General features: G+C 46.5%; 1 protein-coding gene across 10 annotated transcripts in view; it reads right to left on the bottom strand.

Annotated features, from left to right (window-relative positions):
- Positions 1–16,943, bottom strand: part of kmt2ca (lysine (K)-specific methyltransferase 2Ca) — a 148,282-nt gene that overhangs the window by 36,906 nt on the left and 94,433 nt on the right. For 7 of the 10 annotated variants that reach the window (XM_035416154.1, XM_035416152.1, XM_035416155.1 and 4 more), the window contains 12 exons: positions 15,340–15,521; positions 14,457–14,621; positions 13,931–14,040; positions 12,768–12,851; positions 11,618–11,836; positions 10,367–10,495; positions 7,963–8,085; positions 7,268–7,398; positions 4,438–4,633; positions 3,236–3,340; positions 2,759–2,806; positions 459–596 (listed from right to left, as the gene is read on the bottom strand). In XM_035416154.1, the coding sequence (XP_035272045.1) occupies positions 459–596; positions 2,759–2,806; positions 3,236–3,340; positions 4,438–4,633; positions 7,268–7,398; positions 7,963–8,085; positions 10,367–10,495; positions 11,618–11,836; positions 12,768–12,851; positions 13,931–14,040; positions 14,457–14,621; positions 15,340–15,521 (1,630 nt within the window). The remainder of the gene's footprint in view (positions 1–458; positions 597–2,758; positions 2,807–3,235; positions 3,341–4,437; positions 4,634–7,267; positions 7,399–7,962; positions 8,086–10,366; positions 10,496–11,617; positions 11,837–12,767; positions 12,852–13,930; positions 14,041–14,456; positions 14,622–15,339; positions 15,522–16,943) is intronic. The other 3 variants (XM_035416158.1, XM_035416153.1, XM_035416157.1) reach the window with 2 other exon arrangements.

Consider the following 16,943-nt stretch of genomic DNA (forward strand, 5'->3'; position numbering starts at 1 on the left):
GTGAAAGCATGAACCAGAGCACCACCGCAGACACTCCGGAACTCACACTTCATTTTAACAGCAAGTTTACAAATTACTCTAAATTCTTTGCTCAATCAGGACCTGACAAAAAAATTCATATTTTTTTGCCTGATCTCGCTTGTGTGTACATGACGGACTGATGAACCACTTCAAAACGTTCTTATTGGCGGAAAGAATACAATATCCAGAAATCGTGATCGGCTGATTGTTGGAACTAATTTCCGGTCTAGTTTCAGTGTATTTGTGTTGCATTTTTAAAAGCTTTTTACTTGGTATTAGATGGAATAGGTCTGCCGACATATGCGCTAAAAACGCAGCTAGGTCAAACGTTGTATTATTTTTAGTGCTTTTAATTTCTGAGAAGAAGAACAAAAGGTTGCGTTATAATTGCGAGGTATAGTCAGTATAGAATTAACTATAAGCTGACAGGAACTCACCGTCTGTAACCATCTTATCCAGCTCGGGGCTGAGAATCCCATCCAGGGGTTCCACTGGAAGAGTCCGCTGGGTGCGGCTCGGATGCGGCTGGGGGGCGATCACAGGGTCATCAGGGATGGGGCCGATATCCAAGCCAGCTGGGGAGGAAGGAAATGAGGGAGGAAAAGAGGGAAGGGGAAAGAACAACAGAAGTCAATTTTCATTCTTAAATGACCCCATTAAAAAAAAAAAAAAAAATTAAAAACCCAGACAGGCTAGAGAGCAGCAGTGAGTAGGCAGACCAGCTTCCCAAAATCAGAAGAGTCAGTACATATTCACTGACGTTTTGCTTTCAAGAACAAATTGATGGTTTTAAAAAGTGTTACTAAAAGCTCAAACTATAACATCAGCCATCATGGATTTAAATATCCCTCGTCCATCATAAGAAAAGAAGAACACCAATCATAATACAAAGCCTTTAGAATGTGCAGGACATATGGGGGGCTTCAGGAAAACCGTACACTTGGAGCCTAATTTCCTCATCCCAATTTCCTTCTGAATGGGTTCAATTTTCAGAGATTTATTTTGTGCTATTTGTGAACACAAGTGTGAAAAATTCATCCCGTCGAAAAATAATCTGCCCATCACTTGTAAATATAGCTGTCAGACGTATTAAGCAGATGAGGCTTATTCATAAAGAAAAGTTATCATCCTGTGTTCCAAAATGAAAGCTAACAAAAGTACACTGTATGACCAAAAGTATCTGGACACCCCGAGGTCTGGGACTGTTTTTCATGGTTTGGGCAAGGCCCCTTAGCTCCAGTGAAGGCTAATCTTAATTCTACAGCATACAATCACATTCTAGACGATTCTGTGCTTCCCCAACAGTTTGGGGAAGGCCCTTCTTTCCTGTTTCAGCATGACAGTGCCCTCAGGCATGCAGCAAGGTCCAAATAGAAATTCTTTTGTCGAGAACAGTGTGGAAGAACTTGACTGGCCTGTGCAGAGCCCTAACCTCACTCCCATCCCACACCATTGGGGTCAATTGGAAAGGCAACTGTGAGCCAGGCCTAATCTCAAAATCTGTGCCCAACCTCACTAATGCTCTTCTGGCTGAATGGAAGCAAATCCCTGTAGCAATGCTCCAACATCCAGTATAAAGCCTTTGCAGAATAGCGGAGGTTGTTATAGCAGCAAAGGGTGGACCAACTCCATATTAATGCCCATAATTTTGGATGAGATTTTGTATGTCGGGTGTCCACATACTTTTGGCCATGTAGTGTAGCTCTATATGAGCTTGTGGCACATCCAGTGCTCTAGAATGTGACTTTAATATGAGAAGCTGCTACAAGTGGGACAGAGGTGCAGGCATTCTTTCCTGAAAACATAATAAACACAAGGTGCCCTCACCAAGATGGGTGATTTTATCATTTCCACAGCAATGGTAAAGGACAGCAGTTTTCCTTCCACTGAATGTAGAAGTGCGTGTGTGTGAATAAATCAATTAAAAAGTAGCACGGTCAAAACACCTCTTAGCATAATACAAACGTGAGAGCACTCACTAGGTTAATATATGCACAAAAATACAACATAAAGAAATATGATTGCAAGTCATTTTTCAAGCTGCGCAAGATCCCATTATGAAGATTGTTCATCTGTTGTCAATGACGTTAAAATATCTTCCAAACCCAATATAAATGATAGAATAATTGTGAGGTAGATCTAAACAATTGATGGGTTTTAGTTACTACTAATTAACCTTTTATTTTGGTAACAATGTGGCAACATAAAAAAACGAATCAACAAATAATAAAGCCCGCGTAGCATGGTCATAAGCATGACCTATAGCATGATCAGTCATGCCAGTGTATTACAACTTATGTAAAATGTCATTATCTTGTCATAAAGTATGTGGCAAATTTTACAATAGATTCAAAATCCTGCATTCACAATGCTCAGTGCATGCACAATGAGTGTCACAACATCTATAATAGATTGTCATGACTGATTATCACATGTGCTTTGTCATGCCTATGGAAGGACTATGTAGCCTTTCTGGAGCGTATTTCCACCTCATAAGTGTTTTCAGGCTAAAAATGCACTGGCTGATGAAAAAATATTTCCCATGAAACATTTTTTTAGCAGTGAAACCATATTTCAGAAATAACCACAAACAGGCTGTGAAAGGGAGTGGTGGGGGAGAGTGGCACAAAAACGAAGCAGACATGTCAGAGGTAAAGCAGGTGAAGCGTTTAGGAGAGGAGAGCCACTACAGCAGAGCTACCACTAGCCAGGGACAGACCACAGACTCATCTCTTACCAAATGGAGACGGAGAGTTCTCCACCTGAAACGGGCACAAACCAAGACCTACAGGAACCCAAAACCAGACAGAAATGAGAGTGAAAACAACCATGAAATGAGAACAGAACCAACAAACACACCTTAAAACTAAAGCAACTCCTGAAAAGAAAGAAAAGAACAGGCACAAACAGTTTTTGTCTGTCTTTCCCCCCCCCCCCCCCCAATAAATACATTCAGAACTTTTGGCACAAAACAAAGTAACTGTCTGTGAAAGGAAGTGGAGATTACAAATGAGTGAAATGGAAGAAAGTTGAGGAAAAAAAGAAGCAATGCATTTGGGAATGATTGCTGGCCTTGTGGTGTCAGTGTCACGGAGGGAGGGGAATCGAAGAGCAAGCCATTAAAGCGAAGAGGGACGGCGAGGGACTCGCGCGTGTGCCTTTGTGCCGACAGCGTTTGGGCCGAGCACTGCGCCGTGCCGCGTCGCCCGTCTACCTGAATCGTCGCCTGGCTTCGCCAGGTCGCCGGACAGCATTCCCAGGATGTCGTCGTCCGTGTTCAGCACCTCCGACAAGTCCACTAACGGGTCTTCCGAGTTGGCTGGAGATCGAAAGACACTGATATCACCTCCCGCGTGAACACGGCAGATCAGCGAAGGACCTTTTTGTTATCAAGTTACGAGGGGGTTGCCTTGCGTTGCTGCTGATTAATCTACACATTGTACATCTCCGTTCTCTGCACTGCAACCAAAACAATAAATAAAATAAAATCTATATTGCGGCGCTGGACTTGCCAAACAAAATCTCTGCTACTGAGCAGAAAACGTATAGATATATAGATGTTATATCTATTTTATCAAATAAAAAAGATGTGAAAATATATTGCTTTAATAACTTCTCTTATAGCATTGCAAAATAATAATGCCATAATACATAACAGTTACATGTTACAAACAAATTGTTACAGTAAATAAAAAAGTAACTAAAAAGGACAATACAGTGTACTCTATGTGTACTGTAAGCCAATTTGGGGCAAAACTGTCATGATGAAAGCAGTGTCCTAGAATAAAGTCAGATAGGAAAGTGATTTAGAAGAGGCTCTTAGGACTGATAGTAGAAGAGATAAAAGAAAACCAAGGAAAGAAAACCTTCACTGAACCTTCATTATCACTTTTGCAATGAGAGATCTAAAGAAAAATCACTGCTGCTTTGACTTCTCACGTCTATACTCTGAAACGATAAAGGCCAGATAAGCCAATTCAGAGGAGCACGGAATCTTTGTCTAACCGTTTTGAAGTGGATTTACCACTTAAGTGGGGATGTTGCTTGGCCGGCCATGAATGAGGGTTGACAGAACTGAGGATGTGTGAACCATGAGTGGTAAAAACAAAACTACTCTGCAGACCCTTGCGAATGCACGCCTCGTGGCCTGTGTTCATCAACATGGAATCGCGTACTGTAAACACCCACCTGACAGCGCATGTGAGTCAGCCTATTTCATTTATCATTTATCTCTCTGCTGGGCTCAAGAGAGAAAGCAAGAGAGAAATAAAGCTTACAGAGAGAGAGAGAGAGCCAGAAAGAGAGACAGAGAAAGAACGAGACAGACAGACTGAGCGAGAGAGAGAGACAGAGCGAGAGAGAAAGAGAGAGACAGAGAAAGACTGAGCGACAGAGAGTTGGAAACAGAGTGCCTACCCAAGGCGCCAGCTTTGTTGGAGATGGGGGTGGTGGCAGCGCTGAGCAGCGGGTCAGAGGACGGGTCCAGGAAGCTGGCGGTGGCACTGGGGGGTTTGCTGTGGGCCTGGGCGCGGTCGTCGTCGGACAGGGCCGTCTCTGGGGTCTGCCTGGCCTGCTTGCTCTTGTCCAGCAGCTCCTTCCCGAAGAACGCCTCCTGCCGCGGGCAACCACACCGAGCCAGACGGATCAGCTTTTCAAACCGATGCTACAAAGCACCGCCTCCCCCCCCTTTCCGTACAGGCCCGGAGGACAGGACAGCGCAGAGCTCCCCAGCGGCCTCGTTCCTGTGCACCGCTGGCTCCGCTGCCTCTCCCTGACTGAGCACTGCTTTAGATCTGGGGAGGAGGCGCTTTGGCTTTCAGAAGGTGTTAAGTTCAAAACCCACACAGGTACCCTGGAGATCGAGGCTGTGCGGAGCTACAGAGGAGAGGAAGGGAAAAGCTGGCTGCTGCGGGAGACCCCCTGTGGCTCGCCTCTCCTGTGTGTTAAAGGATCTCCTGAACATCACAACACTGCTCCAGGCAAAGGATTTATTAAGACACACAGCAAGCCTGTCCTACTGGGAGCAGCAGACACATGCAAGCACAGGGCACGCATGCATGCACACACGCACACACACACGCGGACACACACGGACACGCGCACACACACGGACACACGCTCACACACACGGACAGGCACGCACGCACACACACACACACACCACACCCACCCAACCACCCACCCACCCACATGCACACCCATGCACTCCCACACACAACAAACAGATGTACACAAGAACACACAGGTGAGCACGCATTCACACACACGCACGCATGCACAGACATACATACGCATATACAAAAACACACACACACACACACACACACACGCACACACACACACACGCACACACACGCAGGGATCCCGATGCCGTTGGCAGCCTGGCGCTTGTTTAAGTAAGCTGGGAGCGATTCAGCATATATGGCAACAGCTCCTGCGATGGCCGCGGCTGCTCCCCGCTGTGTTAAAACATTAAAAGCCCAACGCGTGGGGATTTAAATAATTGATTAAAAGTCATTCCTCTAGTGAGGACCTTTAGGTTTGATCTGAAACTTTGCTGAACGAGAGAGCCCTCGGTGACAGCTGGTGAGCTGTCGGCCCCCCCGCTGTAAAACAGAAAGAGCAAGCTGCCCTCGCCCGATGGCACGCGGCCCACGTCCATCCAAAGCCCCCCCCCCCCCAACCACAAGGGGAGTATGAGCCAATCCAGAGAGGAGCAGAGCGAGAATGTAGAAAAATAAAGCGGAAAAACTGAAGAGGGGCTCCGTATGAATCTGAACAGGAATGCAAGGCTCACATTTTCCAATGAGAACGGGCCTTCAAGAGTTGGGGGGAGGGCTTTAGTCAGAGGCAGCGAACCGACACATGGCGGGGCCGTGAGGGCGCTGTGGGCGTGCACATTTTTGAGTGTGTCTGTTGCGGCTGTTGTGGTTTTGTTTGATAATATACCGTGTTCAAATTCAAGGAAAACCTAACATTTAGAATATATAATTAAGGGTTGAAACTTGTCATCCAACGGCCTAGGCAAAATAAGGAGCCCAAGTTGTGCTCTGTGCTCATCTGTGTTGCGCTCAATATCAAAGAGACCGATAAACACCAAAACATGTTATCGTTTTGTCTGGAGGGTATACCCTTCGGCAGCCTATAAATAAAGTTCATGTGTGGGTCATGCTATCCACATGTACACTCTGCATTCCAAATGGAGGAGCCAAAAAAAAAACTCCACCTCACACCTCAGGAGACAAATTTGGAAATATTATGGATTCCATGTCATTAGAGATAAAAATAAAAACCAACAATAAGTCACCTGCAATGTATGCAGCCGCCCTACTAACCCTTCAAAGGCTGACCCATTTTCCCCCTCTTAAGGAGATGGTTCAATTCAGTTTCATTTAAGTAGCCATGCCATTGTTGCAAATTACTGATGGACTCATTATAATTCGTTTTTTATTTTACTTGCGCAACATTCGATCTACCGTGTTTTATGACTGCGAATGGCATCATTGGCTTTATGATCTGAAATTTATGATCATTGAAATTTTTATGGCACAAAATATGATAAAATGTCTCTTATTTAGGAGATTAGCTTGAAACTCACTTTTTGGAAAAAGTCCCAGCCTTTTGTGTGTGTTCGTGTGTGTGTGGGTACACGTATGAGAAACAGAAAACAGAGTGATTTATTTGCGTTTTGAGTCATAGGAGGTCCCGGAAGGGTGTGTGCTCAGTGGAACTGTATTGATGCGTAACTGAGTTGTGAACACTTGCCGTGATGTTACCTTTGAGAACACCACTGACAACCAGGCATCAGACACAGGAAGAATGAAACTGGACTCTATTAAACTATTCTGTTAACTGCTCTGAAAGTATGAATGTATTCTATTCTTACATTGGTCTCTGAAACACACTCATACCACTATTAAAAACGAGACAATTTCAAAGCAACTAAAATCATCATGTATCATTTTACACTGACACAATAATGAAAAATGAGAAGCATAAATGGGCATCATTACATTTACAACATTTTATCTGTCAATAAACACAGACCAGTGGAGCATGAGTTCAGATTTTTCACTTAAGGGTATTAGATGTGACCCACCAGGGACACAAACTTGCAACCAATGGTTGCAGGCCATTGCCCTAAAAACAGTTTGCACTGACAGAAAAAAAGTTATTAGACCATGTTTTGGGCGGGATGGCACCCATGGTACTGTGGGGTCGAACGCAACGTGGGCCTGCCACGCACCTGTAAATATGAAGGGAATTCCTCTTCCAGTTTAGTCTTCTTCTTCCTGTAACGCTTCTTCACCTTCTCCAGTGACTCGAGTCCGGGCGGAGCCTCCTCCACTGGAGTGTCAGGCATTGCCTCATTCCAACCTGCAGTGAAAGCGGTTGAGCTCCATTAGAAAGAGCTCACTGATTCACACTTGGTTTACAGCAACTGAAATTCATATCGGTTTGAAAATGGTGTACGTCCTTTGTTTTTAACACAAATTTGCAGCAAACACACTTGGAGATCTGTTTGCAGCATATTTCCCATCAATGCAACAACAAATGAAGGTGGTAAAAAAATCCTATGGGCCAATTGCAGTGTGCTTAGTGTGAGACTGAACCTCAGGTTTCAACCCCTAGACCACAGAATTGAATTACATCTGAAAAACTTAATCCTAATTTCACAGATTTGGATATCTTTTCCCATTGTAATGCAGTTCTGTGATGCAGACCTGCTGTTTAAACTCCAGCTAATCACACTAAAATTGACCCATTAAGTCTAAACCCTGAAACTGTGTTGGTGAATTGGCTTATTTTTTTGGTTCTGGATAAATCCATTTTTGAAGACAGCATCACCACTGAAATAGAGCTGCTTCGACTAAACACTGGTAAAGCAGAAAAAATTCCTAGGCTTTTTCAAGGTCTCCTCGGAGAAGTAAGGCTGCCTACCTCCTTCCTCCTTCCCTGGCAGATTCTCAGATACAGACCCTGAGGAGTCCTTCCGAGAGAGGGAATGTTTGGCCTTGCCTTGTGCGGTCCGACTCCGCTGTCGAACCATGAACCCACCGATGCCTGTGGTGGGACCAAGAGTGAGGGACAACAGAAGCGATGGAGACACATTAATGCAGGTTGGGGCTAAACTTTGTCAATGCAGAACCCAAGCTCATCAGTGGCCTCCTCACATACCATTTCCTACTAGTCATGAAGTACAAAAGAAGATTCTTGTCTTAGGGAAGGAGCGATTGATTTTTTTGTTCAAGCACCTTTCTCCGCAAAACTGGTCATTTCAGGTGAGGACTTATTTTCAAAGACCGTCACTTCCACACAGTCTCAATCGGGTGAGGCGGCAAATTCGTAGCCCAGACACTAAGCTTGGCCCCCCTTCTACAGCGGAGTTCCGCTGAAGCCAGGTGCTCATGAATATTCATGAACAGAGACCACTGCTTCCTTGGTCTGGATTCCGGGTTCTTGTTGACACGTGTAGCGTCCTTGTAGCTGCCAATCATTCAGAATAGGGTTCCGGGCCTGTCTTATTATGAATATTCATGAGTGCCAGTTATGGTGGGCGGCCTCTGCCCCCACGCAGAGCACCAGGTCTGTTACATAAAATAATCTGCTTATATTTGTGCATCTAGATGAAAAAATAAAAACCATTCAGTCTCTGTAAAACTACCATTTTCCTGTAATTAAAAACATATAGACTGCTCGACGATGAGACTTATGACACACCAGGCAATAAATCCTCATAAAAAAAACAACACACAAAACAAAGATGTTCACAGAACCTTGATCAGGATAGCATTAGCCCATGTCCAAGCAAAAAGCGCTATCGCTGGATAAGGAATGTCAGAGGACATCGCCCACTCTATTATCCCCCATTAACAGTAAACCTTTTAAAAAGACCTGAGAGATCTTGTTTTATTGTCCATACAGTCATTTAGCAACAATAAAAGCAGGAAGAATTAAAGAGGAGATTAAAGAGCAACATTAACAATCATTAAAGGAGGACAGGAAAATGGGCGCTGCTAACTTGGGCCGCGCGCGCTGGCCGCCGTCGCGCACTTTCGCATGCCGAGCACGTAGAGGGAAGACGTTATCTTAAGCTGCTGGAGCAGCGCAGCCAGGAGAAACGGGAGTGGCCCTTGTAGAGGCAGCCTGGTCTCGCAAACAAAGGCAGCAGCAGCTGATAAGGCAGGGCCCTGATAAACGGGATAAATATTGAACCCCACCCCCCACCCGGTCCATTTCACCTGACACAAGGGAATAAGGGAGCAGGCTGCGTGGGGAGAGCCGTGACTGTGCCGCTCTATCCCCAAATCAGGAGAGGGACTCCACACTATCCTCAAGTCAGGAGAGGGACTCCACACTATCCCCAAATCAGGAGAGGGACTCCACACTATCCTCAAGTCAGGAGAGGGACCCCATACTATCCCCAAATCAGGAAAGGGACTCCACACTATGCCCAAATCAGAGATTGGTCAACGTATAACACCCAGATCAGGAGAGGATCACCTCACTGGGTCCCCTATCAGGAGAGGGTTATCTCAGGGTCTCTATCTGCAGAAGAGGCCTTTTCCAGCCTGTAGGGAGGTACTTCATAACAAAGCCAGCAGCTGGATTTCCTCAATCCTTTGCATTCTTCATAGCTTTAATGACTTTTTTATTACAATGATTAAACGACTGGCAAGTCAGACTAATTGGCCTTTCTGTACAGTAAGGCCATTTCTGGGACTTAGCATTTAATCATACTTGCAGAGACTAGACTTCCCTTTGAAAATGCTGACAGGATGTCAATAAACACAAAGCCTCAACTGCCAAAACAGCTATATACAAAACTCGGATTTACGATTAATTTCACAGATAATGCGATGTTTGTTTTCCCATTATGTGATAGTGCCAAACGTGTCTACGTGAAAACTGTAGATGAAGAGTTTCAGCAAAGGATGTGTCACCAATATCATCACATGTTAAAATTGAGAACATGTATCCAGCCCTTAAATTCTACAAGAAATGAGCATCCATCATACTCTCACTGCCGGAATACAGTTTCAATTACGGGAGCAGATTTCATTCGCATCAATTTCTCACTCCACGACAATAAGACTGAAAGCAAAATCCTAAAGACCGGAAACCAAGGTCCTGCCAGCACACTGCGACACACAAGACCTGGTAAGGGGAACCTGCAAAATTATAACAAAGAAAAAAAGGATTTAAAAAAGAGAAAATTCTGGAACTATCAGTACGAGGGCTTTAAAGAGCAGGGGAATGTGGGACGCGTTTGAAATGTGGAGCGCGCCCCACTGCTATTTCACAGCCCAGCGGAGCTGTCTTTTCCAATCAGCCTCTCCCTTACCCGGGCGGTATGGCTTCCTCTTCCTCTTCTTGGCCCCGTCCGCGCCCTCCGCCCCCTTGCAGTCCTCATCCGCAGGCTCTCGTTCAGGGCTGGACTCCGACTTCCCCTCGCAGTCTAAAATGTCCCCGTCTGCAACCGAGAGTGGAAGGCCGCGTGAGTGATCGAGGCAGCTAACCCCGCCCCTCGCTTCCGATGTCAGTTTAATACGAGAAACTGAGTGCCGTCGTCCATTTGGTGAGGGGAAAAGCATCTTTAAAAGCCTGCATTACCAGAGCCGTGCAGCGGAGAGACAATTAAAAATGGAAAAGATGAGTACTTAAAAGTGCCTCGCTGCACCTCTTGGCGCAGACCGAATGCTGAGGTTGGCCTTACTTAAAAACGCAATAATGGCAGGTGTGGAGTTTGGGCAGTTCATTTTATAGATAGATTCTTAGCATTTACACGCCTGCCTCACGCTCACGCGCAAAGCCTTAATGCTGCGCGCACCTTCGTCTGCAAATCACGCACATCAACGCAACTGAGCCTTTCCCAATCAGAATTACACACACAGCGCTGCATAAATCTGCGCATGACTAACCACTGGGTTTCTGGCCCTACCAAGGCAGTGGGATCTCCCAGTGGCTCCCAGCACGATTCCCTGTAGCATTACCACGGGAGAGAGGGATTTATTATGCGCCCACCCGAGCCAACAAGCAACTGCACAGCTCAGCAGGTGGCCGTCGAGTGAAAACAATTCTGCCCTCACTAGAATTTAAGGAGACCGTTTCGCAGACGAGACGAGCCAGTGGATTTAAGTGGGAACTCCAAATTTACGGAAAGGCAGGAAAAAATAAGTAGGCGCGTGCAGGAAGCGGACACACACAGGAGCTCCTGAGGACCAGTCGGGACCGCAGATATTCCTCACCTGTCTCATTAGCGCCATTACCACAGAAAGTTCTGCAGAGCGAAACGTATATTTATAGAACTGGGCGTTCAGAAGAGGGAAATGGAGGCTAAAGATGTTGCTCAGCAGATACAGCTGCCCCCTCCGCCCACCATCAAAAGATCCGATCCATAAGAAATGCACTTTGCATTTTTGCATTTCTATGCAATTTGAGAGCAAAAGGATCAGTTCTGGGGGGGGGGGGGGGGATTGTGCGTGTGCTGGTATCTCCGATGGGATTCAGAGAGATAGGCTGTGGGAGATGGGGGAGGTAAGAAAGGGGACGGGGGAGCCAGGGGAAGGGACGGGGAGGGGGAGGGTGGCGGCACCTCTGCCGTCCTCCGGGTCCTCATCGCGGGAGAGCTCCGCCTGGGGGTCGGGCGGGGTCTGCAGCACGGCCACGCTGTTCTGGTTGATTATCTTCAGCTTGAGTTTGGGCTTCGGCCGCTTGCGTTTGGACGCCGCGGCCGCAAGGCCCTGCAGCTGGGACAGCCCCAGCGCCGTCAGACACACCCCATCCTGAGTGTACGTCCTCTGCTGCTCTGGAGCTGGGGAGGGGGGCGGGAGGAGGGGGCAGGGGTGGGAATGAATTTAACATCCAAAGGAAAAATCACGCACGGTCCAGTTACAAAAGTCTTTGTCCGGTTGCAATTGTTAACCGATTGATTGAAATGCACGATGAACCATTCATCTTTATTCAACCAGTCATATCAGCAGAGTGCTTAAGTCATGTGAGGGGGCAGCGTGGTTGTGATGCCGGCTGCAGGCGGAGAGATGGGGGAGTGGTTTAGCCGGCCAGCAGTCACAGCTGTGGGCAGTTACGTGATTAGTGCTAACCTTTATATGTGCTGCCTGCAGTGAGACCAGAGAGAACAGATGCACACGGTTAACGGTCACGGACACGGACAAAAACGACAACGGTGACAGTATTGTGGTCCATGCATGAAATAAACCGTGTGCATCCTAACACCTCTGTGCCTGTGTGGTTCATTGGGATTTGTTACAAGTCATAATTCTAAAGTAATCCTGTGTCCAAAGACCAGAAATTGTTTGAAATCACAAACAGAAGGAGCGAGAAGCAGCAAACCATGCATTGAAACATGAACAGTGGACACAGTATCTATTTATAATTCTTGACAATGGTTTAAAAACCAGAGATATAAATAATCTCATCACTGTTCCTATCAACATTAAGATGTTAAGATGGTAAAACAAGACTCCAAAAACTAAGCGCTCTGATCAGATTTGCAGCGGACAGCTGTGGATATTTTACACACTCTGAAAAAATCAGTTAGGAAGTGAATAGTGAAGATCCAAGGCAATTTAGAACACAGTACAGGCAAGAGTGGGTTTGCCCAGAACTACATGCGAGAGGAATGGTAAAATACTGAATACGCTAACAGAGGTCACTAGCATTAAATTGGAAAAATGTCCAAAAGAGCTGGGCATCGTTATGTACGAACTAGAACATGGAATTACCTGGCTCTTTTGCTTTTGTCACAATCTGTGCTGTGATTGGTGGGTCGTTGCTGTCGGTTTCTGGCGCCGTTGTTGCTGCCATAACTGGGATGATGAAAACACTGTGTTACAGTATGCTTACTGAGTCTCTATAGTAACAGGAACTGTTCTTTCAGTGATCCACCACCTTAAAGCCGTCCTCATATTTGTACGTATGCAGAATTAAATAAAACCTCATCCACCCCCACTTCGAAGCATAAAATCCCTTAAGAGGGTTTCTATTAAGATAGCAAAGGGCTGCTGGTTCTTCCTCCAAATTGAAATCACAGAAAGAGCATTAGGTTTGTTTCTTTCCATTAAAGCGAGCCCAAGTTTTCAGCAGTGCGTTAATGAACACGTTTTTTGCTTTTCCAGAAACCAATTCCGCATTTATGACGACAAGTAATGTCCCTCCGTCAGTTTCGCAGAGATTATGGCTGCATCTACTGTCAGTTTCACACAGATTACATTACTCAAGTCAGAGAAAAGCTTCATAAAAGCACCACAGCATTATTTATATGCTTTTAAAATCATTTTACCCAGGGACAACTTACACCGCGTATATTTGACATACAATCCATTTACACTGCTGGATATTTACTGAGGCCACTGAGCTAGCTAGCTAGCTTTAGCGTTACACCTTCACGCAAGGGTATAACAGCAGTGCAGTACCCCCTCACCCACCCCGCCCCCCAGCGTTCCGGTCGCACATTCAGTTTGTTAAGCACCGTCCCTGCTTTACATGCACTGAGGTAAACGAGTACACAGCACTTCCAATGGAAGGGTGGAGTCTCTGCTCTTCCTCAATTCCCCTGTGTAATGATGATCGCCTACTGCATGGCTGAATCATTCTCTTTGGATTACCTACAGCAACAGTTATCCAGAGCAAAAAACGAAAGGCGTAGGTGATCTACACTTCAAACATTCATATGAAAATAATCGATGACTTTTGAAGAATGTCTCATGTCTCATTTATTTAAAATGTTCTTATGACTTCATTGGCATTTCAATTTTTAGTTTAAGTAAAGATTAATAGGCAAATACTATATGGACATACCCACTTAAGTAAAGTCCAAAAGAGTAGAACACATTTGTACCCATGCAGAATAAAAAGTTCAAGCCTTAAACATGGCCTCCAGTCTTACCCTGTGAAGGGGTGGTGTGGGTGCGACACATAGTACAGTCAAAGGCATTGTCAGCCGCGTTTTCCACCTCTTCGTCCGTGTTCAGGTTTTGGCAGGAGGCATGGATCCACCTGGGGACACACATACACACACGCACACGCACACACACACGCACGCACACACACACACACACGCGCACGCACACACACACACACGCACAGGCACACGCACGCAAGGGGAAATAAGGATGTAGATCAGATCTTGACTGATATTCACAACAGTGGGCCATTATCGCATCCACTTAAGGGTACTATGGTTACCAGTCCACCATAAACCACATCACGCTCCAGTGCATACATGGCAGATGGAGAACTGCAGAATCGGAATCAGAAGGATTAGGGAAGGGGTCGGGGAAAAATTACAGTCAAAAAGCAGAGGGTTTCGAACTGTTGCGCAATTCAACACATATCTGAAATAGAGCGTCGCTGACAGCGCTCTCTGCAGTACGGTGAGGGGCGGGGCCAGGACTCGGTGGAGCCACGCCTACCTGTCACACTGCCGGCACTGCACGATGAGCTCGTCCTCCTGGTAGTTGCGGAGGCAGACCGGGCAGGCGGCCAGGCTGGCGCAGGGGGCACACTGTGTGTAATTATTCTGCCACTCGCAGCGCAGGCCAGGCGTGGTGGCACCACAGTTAGTGCAGGACACGCACCTGCAGAGGGACCAGATCAATTAAACACATGTGGGCAGGAACATACAAGCACGTGGAGGAACACACCCGCACGCACACACACACGCGCACACACACATGCACGCACACACACGCGCACACACACACACGTGCACATGCACACACGCACGCACGCACGCACACACACACGCATGCATGCATGCATGCATGCACACACTTGAATTCGTATACGCGCACATATGCAGAGAGACGTGTACAGACAGTCTGGACACAGACATATGCTTACAGACAATCCTGCGTGTACACACACAAACTCAGACACACACTATAAGACCCCTCTAGCTCAAAGGCCCTCCGACGCTCCTGCTCTGGTCATGCTGAGTACAACAAAAGAGGACACCATTTCAACAGCGCCGGCTTTTCATTCACACTTTCCCCATTGACACATCCCACAGAAACAGGAGCTTTATTAAATCTGAGATTATATCAGACATCTCTCCCACACACACGCACACACACACACAAACACACACAAACACACATACACACACACACACACAAAAACAGATACACAGTTAAATAAATAAAGCGTGTGTTGCGTGGGGGTGCCGTTGGATTTGCGAGAACAGCAGGGGCAGGAAATGGTACCGCACCCCAACCTCAGGGCTAAAAGACGAGTGATGAGACAGGGATAGGGTCAACTCAGGACCACGGACGGGGAGAGAGGGTGGGGTCACACCATTTGCACTTCCAGCCGCCCTTGGGGACGGTCTGCAGGGGCGGGTCCAGGCAGTAAGTGTGGTAGCTGATGTCACAGTCGTCGCACAGAAGCAGTCGTCCCGGGTCAGTGGCCTGGCCGCACGCCTCGCACACCGTGCACTCCAGGCAGCGCCAGCCTCTGCTCAGCACCACCTTAGTGATCTGGGTCAAAGGTCAAAGGTTGAGGGTCAATGCAGTACAATGCAATTTACATAAAAGTTGACTTGCCTTCAGTCACAATGGAAACAAATGATGACATGATCCCTCAAGCTGCTTTGAGACAAAGCCCACGAGGTACTTTGACAAATTGCAGCATCATTTTCCATGAAACGTAGGGCCTACAGCGGTGTGTTTGGTTTGGAACTACGTAAGCATTCAACTTTCATTTCCACCCAAACTTTCAAATTGGCTTGTGACCACAAGCCCAAATCTCCTGTGAAACCACTTCTCATTTAAGGTGTAAGATTAGAAATTTGTTATTAACTGGACGTTCTACCGTTGACGTACGTTCAAGACGGCGAGCGTTAGCAAACGTTTGCGAACATATTCATACCCAATCAAACTTTTTTATGTTCGCCACGGACATTAGCTAATGTTCCCTAACAGTATGAAAAGGTAGTGCGCCGCGAACAAGAATGACTGCTGACAGGAAAGACATCGAACGATCAAAGGTTGCCTGTTTCATCCCGGAACTCATCACATTGAGGGGTGACTTCCTCGGCATATCGCCCAATTCTGCAGACCTCTTCATTAGCTGCACGACACGACAGTACGGAGTTTACTCCTATAATATCTGTCATGTCAGGACCACTATCAGTGAAGTCCTCTAATATCGTGGAAGCCACTGCAAAAAATGACCGTCCGTTTAGTCGCATCCATTTTTATAAAAAATGCGTTGGTGGCAAACTAAATGGAATGTTCATTTAAAATCGTTCAACATTAACCGTTCGCCGCAAACTTAGTTTGGCACGAACGCACGTCTGATGTAACAATCACACGCTGGAAATTGAAAGCAATGGTGTTCTTAGAATTTTTAAAAAAAACATTCCAAAAATGAAAAAAATAAAGCAAGGAAAGCGCCCTAAAAAGCCGAGCTCCAAAGTCAGCACATCAGCAATTTCATTACGAGTTCCCAAATACCACTGTTTTTATAACCCAAATACCGCAGCATTTAACAACAGCCGAAGACACAGTGAGCTGCGCCATAAAGGCACGGAGGCTGAGGGATGTCAAACCTATCGCTACGATCGCTACGGCACGCCCGCCCGAAAAGCGCTGACTGCCGAGCTCCAATTAGCCTTTTATGAGCTCGCAGGAGTAAGTCATCTCCAGCGGAACACAATCTTCCACATCCATTAGCCTCCATCACCGCGCATTAAAACGTCTTAAAAATTAACTGCGCTATTTGCCGTCAATTAGCGCCGACAGTTCTGATTGGCTCGAGCGATTACAGGCAAATGAGCTCTTTTCGGGTGCCGAGCGGAGAGTGAAGTCCTGACTTGCGGGGGGGGGGGGGGGCATTCTGAGTGAATGGGGGGGGGGGGGGGGGGGGGAGACAGAGGAAATAAGATTTTTCCATGAGCT

The sequence above is a fragment of the Anguilla anguilla genome, chromosome 4 (assembly GCF_013347855.1).
Source record: "Anguilla anguilla isolate fAngAng1 chromosome 4, fAngAng1.pri, whole genome shotgun sequence".
Taxonomy (NCBI): domain Eukaryota; kingdom Metazoa; phylum Chordata; class Actinopteri; order Anguilliformes; family Anguillidae; genus Anguilla; species Anguilla anguilla.